The 13,120-nt window shown below is 35.3% G+C and overlaps 1 protein-coding gene across 1 annotated transcript; it reads left to right on the forward strand.

Moving 5' to 3' along the window:
- The first annotated feature begins 1,867 nt into the window (after positions 1–1,867).
- Positions 1,868–7,112, forward strand: OMR1 (L-O-methylthreonine resistant 1). Its single transcript, XM_078314538.1, has 9 exons — positions 1,868–2,435; positions 2,816–2,995; positions 3,818–4,090; positions 4,848–5,054; positions 5,446–5,694; positions 5,824–5,897; positions 5,985–6,102; positions 6,205–6,339; positions 6,819–7,112. Exons 1-9 carry the CDS (start codon positions 2,031–2,033, stop codon positions 6,957–6,959), a joined length of 1,782 nt encoding a protein of 593 aa, XP_078170664.1. The 5' UTR covers positions 1,868–2,030; the 3' UTR covers positions 6,960–7,112.
- Positions 7,113–13,120: the final 6,008 nt, after the last annotated feature.

A 13,120-nucleotide genomic window follows, 5' to 3' on the forward strand; every position in this document is an offset into this window, starting at 1 on the left:
AAAATACAAATATTTATTATTTTATAATTATGTAAGATGTATTTAATGAGATTGGTCGTTCCAATCATATTGTAATATTCTTGAATTAGAACATTATATTTGAAACTACACAACTATATTAATAAAATCATGCACATGGTGTCAGAGGGGACACAAAATCACTTTCAAACCATCTTGAACATGTGTTTCGTTGTTGCATATTGTTGCCTCTTGATAATGCTATTCACTTTGTAAATTTCAATTTCTAGTTAGAATGTAATTTAATTTTCATTATGGAGTTCTATAAGATTTTTATTTTATACAATTAGTAAGTGAGAATTTTTCTCACTAACCTTAAAAAAAAAATACATGAATAAAATTATATTATATAAATAGATTGAAATACTAAATAATATTTTCATTATGTAATTTAGCGCAGCTCTCTTATCTTTATAAAGTGATTGAAGCTACCGAATTTAAAAAATAAAAATAAAGTGATTAAAGTTCAAGTCAACTTTGATCTTGTTCACATAGATAGAAAAAAATCATACTCATCTCTATGCTGGAATACATTATTTTTATGAGAAACGTGAATACTGTTCAACAAAGACTTATTATGCATGTGTTGTATAACAAATAATCCATTAATTGTTATGTAACACGTGACGTGACTGCTTGATAAGATAATAATTGACATATTAAGAAAGTTACTTCAGAATAAGAAAAATTTAGATCGACCTGATTCACCTAAAGATGAGATCTTGGGTAAACTTAATTTTCTACCATGAATCATATGAAAAATAATAATGTTCAACTTCCATCATACCATCACTATTTCAACTAACGTTCTTCTGATTTTCTTTCCTCGTTTACACAGATCCGTGCCCTCCCAGGTACCTGACTCAGCACAATTGAAATGGACGGCCCAGATTTAGTTTCAGCCGGTGGGTACTCGGGATGGCGTTAGGGGGCAGTATTATTTGTGCTTTGAGATTCGTGCCAAGTTAAAAATTTCAATTTCAGACCGTCCGATTCAATTTTACTCGGGTAACCTGAGGGGATGTGAATTCCGTTTACATACCAGTACCAGCTTTTTTTCTCTCTTTGGTTACCAAAAAATATTCATTTAACCTTTAGTATATTGCAAAATACAAATGAACAGAAAAATACAAGACATCAACAAAAGAGAGATACTACATTTCAGATTTTCAAGCTTCAATTAATTATTGTCCATGAACTTGAGCTTCAAACCTAAACAACTTACGCATAAAGCATTAGTTGGGAGTTGGGAATAATCCAACTAAAGAAGGACTCCAGTCATCTCTTCAAATGATATCTTTTATCTTATTCTGGCATTCACTGTGCAATGGAGGAAATGCAAAACTCAGATAGGAACAAATGTCATGAGAACAGTATCCAACTTCGTCAAATTAAAATGGAGCAGGTAGGGTTTGGGGAGTTCGGATCTTCTAAAGTAACCTAATTTTTTAGTTCAGATCTGAACGGTCAGATTAGAATCCGACCATAAAATCAAAGGAGCCCGTGCGCTCCACCTCGGATCAACTTAGTCCGGATTCGAATCGGACGGTCCGGATCTACTCACAAATTGAGTTACCTTAGAGGATCCGGACCAGGGTGTTGGTCGCACGTTCGAGGCGGGACGGGGACCCCGCAAAACTTAAAAAAAAAGACCATATCCGTATCCTCTCCATTATCTCAAAATGAAATCTTTTGAGTTAATGAATGTCAACCGTTCGTTATCTTTCAAGATTCATGCGGATTAGATCCGCACTAATATTAAAGGACTTCTATATTATAGTCAGGAGCCGTTTAAAATCAGACGGTTAGGATTCATTAACTCAAAAGATTCCCTTTTGAGTTAATGCAGAGGATACGCATTCTTTTCCCGCTATGTGACAATGTCGCTATCCCTCTCCCCTCCTCTCTATATATCTCTCTCTCTTCGTTTTGCTGATTCACGGATTCGGGTTTGAGGTTTCCACCATCAAGGCGGCTCGAAAAGAACCTTTTCGCCTCTCTTCGATTCTTCCATGGCCACCGCCGCCACTTCCTCTTCTTTCGCCGCCTCCACGTCACCCATCTCCACCCGTCCTTTGCGGAGGCAGCGTCACCTAAGCCTCCGTGCCTCTCTCACCGCTTCCAGTTCTGTTTCTGTCTCCACCACTCTTCCTTCTTCTTCTTCTTCTCCTTTAAGCCTTAAGAAGACTGCACCTGATTCGTTACAGTATGTAAGCGGACGCCTCGAGGGCATAACTGAGAATACAAAAAAGTTACTGGAAGGGGATTCCTCGGCGCTTGGCCCAATGGAGTATCTAACTAGCATATTGTCTTCTAAGGTTTATGACGTGGCAGCTGAGACCCCGCTCGAGCTTGCTCCCAAACTGTCAGCCAGATTAGGAGTCAATTTCTTCATCAAGCGTGAAGACCTCCAGCAGGTATTTATTTATTGCGACCATAGTGACAAATGAATTGTTCGGTTTCGGTTCGGCGAGGTCAAAAATTCGTGATTTGGGCTCGGGAATGATTTGGAATTATCCAGAACAGAGATCCTGCAAGAGAGAAAAAAAAAATGTTCTGGGAAGTGGGAAAAATTCATGAATAATTCGTAAAATTCGTTAAAAGTTCGCGAAATTCAGGTTTAATTTGATTAAATTTTAGTCAACCGAATAATTCGGCGTTTGGTTCGGCATCACCAAAAAAACGAATTATTCGCGAATCTTGTGACTATGATTGCGACCCCTATATCTATCTCTATCCTTTGGGTCTAATAGTAAAGGAGATTTATCTGATTGTTATCAGTAAATGCTTTGGATAGGTATTTTCATTCAAGCTGAGAGGAGCTTACAACATGATGGCAAAGTTACCAAAGGAGCAGTTAGAAAAGGGAGTTATCTGCTCATCTGCAGGAAACCATGCTCAAGGAGTCGCATTGTCGGCAAGGGAGCTGAATTGTGATGCTGTCATTGTCATGCCCGTGACCACTCCTGAAATTAAGGTATTAATTATATTCTCATACTTTACTTATTTCAAAGGGTTATAGATACAGGTTTTTCTTTTGTGCAAGCTACACCAATTATTTGCAAAAAAATGCAAATTACACCTTAAAATTTGCATCTCATCAGTTACTTTTCCGGTAGTTTGCTAATAGCACCCAAGTGGCAAATATAGAATGACTAATTTTGCCCTGACTTTTTTCATATCAAGTTAACCAAATTTCCTGCTAGTTAACTCATCTAAGTTTGTTGCTCACATCTAACCCACTTGGTTTTATTTGTGTGCAAACTGTTTCAGAAAAAATAAAATAAAAAGATACTACGAAGAGTCGGCTAAATTTTCTCGTTGATTTACCTTTTCCATCACAGCAACCAGGGTTTCAGTGTTATGTTCAAATATCACAAAAGTTTTGGGTCTTGTGTGCAAAATATGATTAGTGCTATTTTTTAAAGAAAAAAAAAACAAAATGATGTGACCTAAGTGGTACACTGACCTAATAACTATTTCAGCACAACTCATAGCTCAAAATGTTTTAAGTATGTCTTAGTAGGGTTCACTTAAAATTCAAAATTGGACTGAATATTTGGGCCTGAAATTGTATGCAATACATGATCAACTTCATCCTTTTCTGCCAGAGAATGAAATTTATCTGTTCCTTTTTGAGAGAATATGAATGTAATTCCTGCAGTTTTTTGGGTGTGTGTGTGCGTGTGAGAGAGAGAGAGAGAGAGAGAGATCTTTAGAATGCACCATGTAAATGCACTCAAGGAGATATTCTCATGTGTGCTTATTCTATCATCTAATGATTATAATTTATATGCAGTGGCAATCAGTTGAGAGATTAGGTGCCACTGTTGTACTAAAGGGAGACTCGTATGATGAAGCGCAAGCATACGCGAAACTAAGAGGGGAGCAGGAGGAACGCACATTCATTCCTCCATTTGACCACCCAGATGTCATAGCAGGGCAGGGTACAGTTGGCATGGAGATTATCAGACAGGTGAACAGCGACCCGATCCATGCAATATTTGTCCCAGTTGGAGGTGGCGGTTTGATAGCGGGTATAGCGGCTTATGTTAAAAGGGTCCGACCAGAGGTATGTGCCATTTTGTTTCTTAATACTGGAATACTGATGTCAGCTCCCAAATTCTATTTACCATTCAAAACAGGCTTATCTGCTTCATCGTATGTAAACGGATATAATTTAATTGCTGAAATGAAATCATTTAAGTTAAGGACCAGGGGACTGATACCTAGAAGTGAACCTGATGCTAATAAATCTAGTGAACCTGAAAGTGATTTAGAGTTGCTTTTAATTTGGGAGGAGGGTTGCAATGCCCCAAGTATTTGGTGCCGGAAAATTTTACAAACTCACCTTTTCTTTTATATTTCAAAATTTGAACCCATATATAAATTCCAAACTGTTGATCTTGTTCATTTTCACGAGAGATTCATTCACATAAAATTTTATGGTTATTAGAGTTCATTTTGTACTAGATTAAGTGGTAAAAAAAATGATTCTAGTTTAAATATGATTGATTTTTTTTAATGCATTCATTTTTGACATTTTGATCTAGTATAAAATGAACACCAAAAATTATAAATTTTACGCAAACGCATCTCTCATGAAAACAAACAAGATCAATGGTTTGGATTGACATTTTGGTTTAAAATTTGAAATATAAATGAAAATGTGAGTTTGTGGCATTTGCATTGGAACCCTCCTCTTGATTTGAAGTGTTTTGTAGTTCTAGGCATATTTTTGTAAAAGCAGGAGTTGTTTGACTTGGTTACAAGTATTTATGGAGCCTTCTTAATTAAAGATTTCCAATTGATTGTTTATCCTTATGCAGATAAAGATAATTGGTGTTGAGCCTAGTGATGCGAATGCAATGGCATTGTCACTTTATCACGGCCAGAGAGTGATGCTAGAGCATGTGGGTGGCTTTGCAGATGGTGTAGCTGTGAAAGTGGTCGGTGAGGAGACATTTCGTCTGTGTAGAGAACTCATAGATGGTGTTGTCCTTGTCAGCCGTGATGCCATTTGTGCTTCCATAAAGGTGCGTCAGAAGTCCCCTTTTTTTAAATTATAAGAAAGTGAATAAAAGCCCCTTCATTAGCAGAAATTGTAAATTTGATTTTCTACTTTCTAGAACATTTAAAAGATATCCCCATTATTCAATTTACCTGTATAGGTGATTGAAAGCCGCTATATTCTTTTTGAAATTTTTTGCATGTTGTTTTACAACAGTATAATTATATGCAGTGGCGATCATCTAAGGAGATTTTTCTTATGTTGGTTTACAAATTTATTCCATGAAATTTGAAATTTTATCCAAACTTTCATGTCGGAGCTGAATTGAGCTGTAAGCTCCCTACTGAGCCGCTCAAATTTATCAAACCAAGCTAATTAGCCCTACTAATGCTCCTAGCAATTTCACCTATACTCAGGATATGTTTGAGGAGAAAAGGAGCATACTAGAACCAGCCGGTGCTTTGTCACTCGCAGGTGCTGAGGCGTACTGCAAGTACTATGGAATAAAAGGTGAAACTGTGGTTGCAATTGCAAGTGGTGCAAACATGAACTTTGACCGGCTGAGGCTTGTAACTGAACTTGCTGACGTCGGTAGGAAGAGAGAAGCTGTTTTGGCTACCATTTTGCCAGAGGAGTGTGGCAGCTTTAAAAAATTCGCAGAGTTGGTACGAGTCTTGAAAAGTATTCAATTTTGTTTTGAACTTTTTTTTTGTTTGGCCAGCAATAATATTCATTTGAAAACTGCAATAAACCAATGTGGCCTTCTTTTACCTAATCACGGTGCGATTATTCAGGTTGGCCCCATGAACATTACTGAGTTCAAGTATAGATATGATTCTCGCAAGAAGGATGCTCTTGTTCTTTATAGGCAAGTGCTATTTATAACTGCAGTGTTTTAGCTAAAAAAATTGCTTTGTTCTTCTTTTATATAAAAAAAAGGTATTTTCTTGTGCAGTGTTGGGGTATATACAGATGGCGGACTTACAGAAATGATAGATCGATTAAAATCTGCTCAACTCGAAACATTTAATCTCACTGATGATGACTTGGCAAAAGGACATCTTCGTTACTTTGTATGTTGTTGTTTGTACTTGATCTAGATATATTGTTCCACTTTGATTTGATTGACACAACTTTGATATTTTATCTTAACCCATGAAATTTTCTTTCTCTAGATGGGAGGCCGTTCTAGTGTCAAAGATGAGCTCCTATGCCATTTCATATTCCCAGAGAGGCCTGGTGCTCTTTCGAAATTCTTGGATGCCTTCAGCCCCCGCTGGAATATCAGTCTTTTCCACTATCGTGCTCAGGTTCTGTCCTTTTTCTCTGCTTTTATACTGTGCTGTTGTCATGTATCCAGATAATTGAAAGCTACTGCCGAATTTTGAATTTAATTTGAGGAGTTTCATTGTTTCATACTGTTAATTGTTAGACAATCTCTTATTGCAATGTTGAAACAAGGAAATATTGGAGAAAACTACAATGTGGTTTCTTAAATAATTATTACTCGACTGAAAAGGGATCACTGATCATGCCTTTGGAATAGCAGCCTTTTGGTTCCATATGATGATTTCAGTAAATGATTTACTGGAGTTCTCTCTTTAATCCAGGATTGTTCCAATAATATCTTCTATAAGCAAAGAATCCATGTGCTTTACAATATCTTATGAAGACTTCTATATATAAATAAATAAAAAGGGAAGAGGCCCTGAATAAATAAATACATTATGGACTCTGGAATTGCTTTTTATCTGAACAGAAAATCTAATAATGTGTTATTTTGTTGCAGGGTGAGGCAGGAGCAGATGTACTGGTTGGTATACAAGTCCCCAAGGAAGAAATGCATGAATTCGAGAGCCGGGCTAACAGTCTTGGGTACGAGTACACATCCGAGATGAAAAACAAGACGTACCGGCTTCTGTTACAGTGAGGATAATAGAGTAGTTCCGTTGGTTTCTCCTCCACTAGCTTTTCATGAACGAATAAATAAATAAATCTAAATTACCTTGTTGTAGGCTAATTTAATTTTAAGGAAGTAGAGATTCGCTCAAGGTGAATAAATTAGGCGTGCATTTGCATTTAACTTTTTCCAAGATATCCTATTAATATTATTGTTTAAACTTTGTTTTGGTTGCTTGTTTTTTGCCTTTATTTTTCAAAGATATCCTATTATTTTTTAAAGAGTAAGGCTTGGGTGCTATCAGTTATGGATAGCATAAGGACATCCGTGCTACGGCTTCAAAAACATATTATATAAACTTCAAAGTTAAATTTAAGTAGCTCAATAAATTGGTTGTATAATAAGCTTGTAGAATATTAATTTTATTATTATTTTTTATGATTTATGAAAGATAGCCTAAAAATAAAAGAAAATTGTCAATATTTTAAATTTATTTTTTGTCATCTTTCATAAATCATAAAAAATAATAAAAAAAAATTCAAAAATAATAAAAATCAGTATTCTACAAACTTATTATATAATCAATTTATTGAGCTACTTAAAATTAAAATTTGAAGTTTATATTATATGTTTTTGAGACCATAGCACGAATGTCCTTATGCTATCCACAGCACCTAAGCCTTACTCTTTTTTAAAACCCACACATTGCTTCCTCTCTAACTTTTGAATTCATGATAAGGTCTAGTCAGATCTGGACCATGGAATGATCCATAGCTGCCGAAATTTGTTCAAGATCCGTGGGTAGGATCTAATCCAGCGAATTCCCTGTAATTCTGTATACAATAATTTATTCCAAGTAGAAAAAATACGGCCATAAAAGTCTCCGCGGTGATTCATTCAAATTTTCATAGCGGGGAACACGGTGAAACATGGTAGGCGCTTCCTGATTTGGCTGGGATGATGCTCAAAAAATATTCTATTGTTCAAGTTTTTGCTGATGTGAACCGGGTCCTTGCATATCACGAAGAGTTGCTGTTTGAACAGGACAGCTGCCCTAACGGATTTGAATCCTCTCAGGTAGAGTTGCTGTTTGAACAGGACAGCTATCCTAACAGATTCGTATCCTCTCGTATCCTCTCAGGTAGAGGATTATCATCACTTTCCGGTTTGAGATTAAATCTCAGTCATTTTGAGATTCGGACTAGCGGACTAGTGCAGGGAGCAGTATTATTGGGCTTTGAGATTCGTGCCAAATTAAAATGAACGGTCCAGATGTACTAATTGTACCATATTCCCTTATCAGGTAATGGAGAGGTGGTGAATTCGGTCCTAAGAGCATCGAATTCACATCCTCTAAGATATCTCAAATTTTGCGTGACATTTTGCATCGGTTGTCTTTTTTTTATTGCTAAATTCTACATGTACTTTCTAATTTAATTTCTGAGTTGTATGGCTATTATTTATTTAGCAATTGTTGAGAAGAATTATTTAATAAGAAATTCTTTTTCAAAAATAAGTTGGTCAAATGTTTAATTCTTATTGGTCAATGTTTGTCTGATTGTACCAATGTAAGGATAGATTGTTTAATTTCTAATTTTTTTTTGTGTCAGCAGTTAAAAAAATCAGTTTTAATTTTTGAGATGCAGATGCTCTAACCCCTTACAAATTGGTTACAACTTACAAGTCAAGCCAAGTATATGACAAACATTTTTTTTTGTCCCCTGACTTCTTAACTTCTCAATACTCAATTAATAAAATATGTATTGTTTTTGTGGGTTGAATAGAATGAAATATTTTTATAGATTTAATTAGTATTTCTTTTAGACGTTATATTAATTATAGGTTGTAAAAACATAAAAAGGTGTAGATATTTAAATCAGTCAATTCGTTTAATATTTTCGTTGATACCATCAATTAATGAAATAATTATTGGCTGTAAAAGCATGAAATTTAAATAGTTTGTATGAAATTTTAAATTGGTGATACCTTCAATTAACATTTAAACGGTTAAACAATAATTGTATATAAAATATAGAAACTTTAATTAAGGATGTATTGGATTTTAAATGAAATTAGTACTTTTTCCAGAGGTCACGTTTATGTATTTTGTTTTTGCAGACGAGGACTCTCGTTTTTTCTTGATTTAACAAGCATTTTTTTAAAATAAAATATATATATATTGAAGAAAATAATATTTTTAAATAAGATAATTTTTATAATAATCTTACAAAAAAATATTTCTGGACACAAAGCAAATTTTCTTTCTGAAAAATAATGCTAAAGTTATGTGCAGTGAATTTTTTTTTCTCAGAAGATCTTGCATCTAACAAGTGATAAAAGACATGTGCAATTAGGGGTGGCAAAAGAACTTGTAGCTCGTGGCTTGATTGTGACTCGCACCTGACTCACTCGCTAACAGCTCGTTCGTTATTGGACGGAGTTGTTAACGAACCAACTTGCCACTAGCTCGGTTCAAAATTAACGAGTTAAAATTGGAGTCTAGCTTACTCGTCAGCTCGCAAGCTAGCTCGGCTAGGTATTATTTTGTGAATTTGTATGAAATTGTCTGCATTTTTATACTGTTCAGCTCAGTCTATCTCGGTTCAACTTGACCCAAAAAATTTGTAGAATTTATTTTTTCTTAAAACAATATTTATCCAGACCCAACGAGCCAGCTCGTGACGATTTCAAGTTAAGATTTCAGTTTAGACCCCTAAAGTTAATTTACTCGTGACTCATACGAACCAGCTCGTAACGAATTCATACTGGAGTGAGACTCATACTGCAATGAAAAATAATATGGAATTTTTTCTTGAGTGAGGTGAAAATAGAAATCACGATGAAGAACATAATAAGACAATTTGAGAAATAGAAAGTTCTTTCTTGCCAATTTTGTCTGCTAACCCAACTGGTGGTGTATTATGCGCAGTAGAGTAATAAACGAATTCTTGAAAAAATTTCAGTTCCAGGTTTTTTCTTATTGTTTTTTTTTGTCTTATATTACTAAATAAAAATATCATAAAATACAAGTGACAAAAAAAAAAAAAAAAAACCAATGGATGATAGGAGGACCCTGCAATTTATAAAGAAAAGCAGCATATCCCATCAATAATACACTGTTTGGCCGCATTACTGTTTCCGTGAGAAAAAACGAATTGATTTTTTTTTCCAGTGTGAACAGTAAAAAACAGTTCAAACTTTTACTTTTTCTATGCTCACATCCATTCCCATCGGCGTGCCGAACAAGGCCTTAAAGATCCTATACAACGCCTTACCGTGCATGTTAATTATTCTTTACGCAAATCATATACTGTTTAACTTCTCTCTCACTGCCTCCTCAGGAATACACTCCCTTTGGGTTGATTTTCATTAGGATTAGCTTAGCTCTCTATAAAGAAATCATGAATGTAATGGAATATGATGTAATGCCTACGGGCTTGTTTGCAAAAAAAATCGATAATAAATAATGAATTCGATACATTTTGAAACATGACAAAACCATTATGATTGATGCTATAAATCATAACGTTCAGATTAGCAAAACAAATTAAACCACTAATTAACAAAACAACAACAAAAAAGGCAGTAACGTGCTGTCTATAATGCCTAGACTCAAACTTGAGAAATTATATCATTTGATAGTTAGAACTTGAATTTTTCTTTTGCAATGGTCTGGACGTTATGGACATCAACGTCCTATGTTTTTTTTTTTTTTTTTTTTTTTTTTTTTTTGTTGTTGTTGTTTTGTTAACTAGGAGTTTAATGGAGTCCGCTAATCTGGACGTTATGATTTATAACATTTAGCCAGATGTTATAAACCATCATTTTTATATCTCAAAATCTAGCAAATTCTTTCACTATTCTCGATTTTTTTTCCCTATTAATAAAAAGGGAAAATTTACAGTCTACCCAAGGAAACTTTTAAAATAGCTAATTTGCTCATCAAAACATTTAAATATCCAATATCTCTGTAAAAATTTCATATTATTTCTTTTATCTCCTTCTATTCATTAAATTTATTTTTTAGACAAATATACTTTTTTTCTTTCAAATGAAGATGTCTCTTTAAATTAACAATATGATTGAATTGAATAAGAAATGAACCAATTTACAGAAACAATAAGTTGTCCAAAAAGTTTTAATCATGTTTCAAAATCGAGAGAGGAGTGATCCATTAACATTTGAAGCAGAGAAAATCAGGATTTTTTTTTTTTTTCTGAGTTTCGAATTGATTTGAAATTTTTAGAGAGTGAGGATTCTCCTCTCTCTCTCTCATCTTATTTTTCTTATCTGTCGATTTGAAAAGGGGCGGACCCAAAGTAGATCGGGGAGCAGCCGTTCTTTTTGGATTTCGAGTTTTAGTGGTGATATATCGGAACTTTGTCCTTCCCTGGAAATTTTTTTACCCCCTTTGAAGATTTGATTTGTAATTCAGGTTAAATTTAGTATTAAAATCAAAATAATTTTTTTGAATTATAATTGATAATTAGAACTATAAGTTAAAGCATCAGAAATTATAAATCAGAGCATTGAAAAATTAAGTCAAAGCATTGTTTCTTTTTATCGAGTACCCAATTAGTTAATGAGTTTAAATTCGATAAGTTATTTAAACCCTGTTCGCGTGAAAGCGCAACGCAAGTTTCGGTACGCTTGGGAGCGTACCTTTTAAAACCGCGGTTACACCTTCCGATTAGGGTTGCAAGTGCACAACCCTATCGAGGAGTATAATCGGGTATCGATCCACAGGGACGGTTCCTTTATCTAGATATTTACTTATCTCGACTAAAGACTAGAAGTGAGAAAGATGGAGTTTTGGTACTTAATTTTCCTAAAGAATCAACTCAAGCAATCAAACAATGTAATAGAATAGTAACTGTGCAAGGAAAGGTATAAACTGTGTTTTGATTTAGGATAAAAGATGTTTCAAGGGTTTCAGACTTCATCTCTGATTTGCCTCTAGTGGTACGGGTCTTACCAAGTTGGTACGGCTAGGCCGCACCAACCTGGTCCGACCAAGCCGAGTGGGGCTTGGTACGGGTAGGCCGCACCACTCTTGTAAGACCCGTACTGATGTACCAGTACAGAGCTTACAAGTTCGAGTTGATGCATTTCTTGCTGGTACCTCGTATTAAACTCTTCAGAAAAGTTTAATTGACCATACCTAAGGTTCCTAAACCTCAACTCTCGTTTGTTGGTTCAAGATCTAGGTTTTGGAGTCAATTCTTCACCTTCTAGGGTTTCTAAACCTCAACTCTCGTGTTTTGGTCCAGATCCTCTAGTTGATTGATTGGAGATCTAAGGTATCCTCTAATCTGTCAATTAGGGGAGAATTCAACCTTTCAGCTTCAATTCGAACAAGTCTACCTAAAGGGATTGGTTTGGTTGAGAGAAGGCAATGGTCACATGACCTTGTTAGGGTTGATCTACCACTATAGGCACACCATATGCAATCACAGAAAGACAAATCAATCAAGACAAGCAAATACACAATCAATACAATCAAAATAGTTCGTACAAGATCCAAATCAAGAAAAGCAACACAAATCAAGAAAATCCATCTACAAACCCTAGAAACAATGATCTACTACTCACAAGTCATAGATCTGTCCAGAAATACAAGTAAAGAGATAAAGAGAGGCATGATAGAACTAGATCGAAGATCGGGAGTGGAGGAGGGGTTGATCTGTCGATTTTCGCCTCTTCCTCTTCCTTCTTCTTCTCTCCTTGCTCCTTTGCTCTCTTTCTCTCTTTCTCTGAGCTCTCAATCTGGAATGAAATGTTTATCTCGAAAATGGAGAGATCCCTCGCTTTAAATAGCCTCTGCCAAGATTTGAATTTTGCCAGACGGCATCTATGTACGGCCCGTACCAAAGTGGTACGGCTAGGCCGTACAAGATGGGAGGGAGGCTGGATCGGCTAAGTCTGGTAAGGGCCGTACCAAGCCTGGCAAGGGCCGTACCAGAGAGTCCAAAAACGTCGTTTCTTCGTTTATTTTGCTCCAATCCTGCAGAAAACAAACAAACTCTCAGCAGTACCAAATTCTAAAGATATATCAATGAAATGCACATGATTTTGACAATTTAGAACGTGAATTTGGTACGAAATCAAGTCAAATATAGGCTAAATATGCGAGGTATCAAACCCTATGCCCTAGATGAAAGTAATGAGTCCGCCCCTGAATTTGAATGCAT

The sequence above is a fragment of the Carex rostrata genome, chromosome 14 (genome assembly GCF_964058835.1).
Source record: "Carex rostrata chromosome 14, lpCarRost1.2, whole genome shotgun sequence".
Classification (NCBI taxonomy): domain Eukaryota; kingdom Viridiplantae; phylum Streptophyta; class Magnoliopsida; order Poales; family Cyperaceae; genus Carex; species Carex rostrata.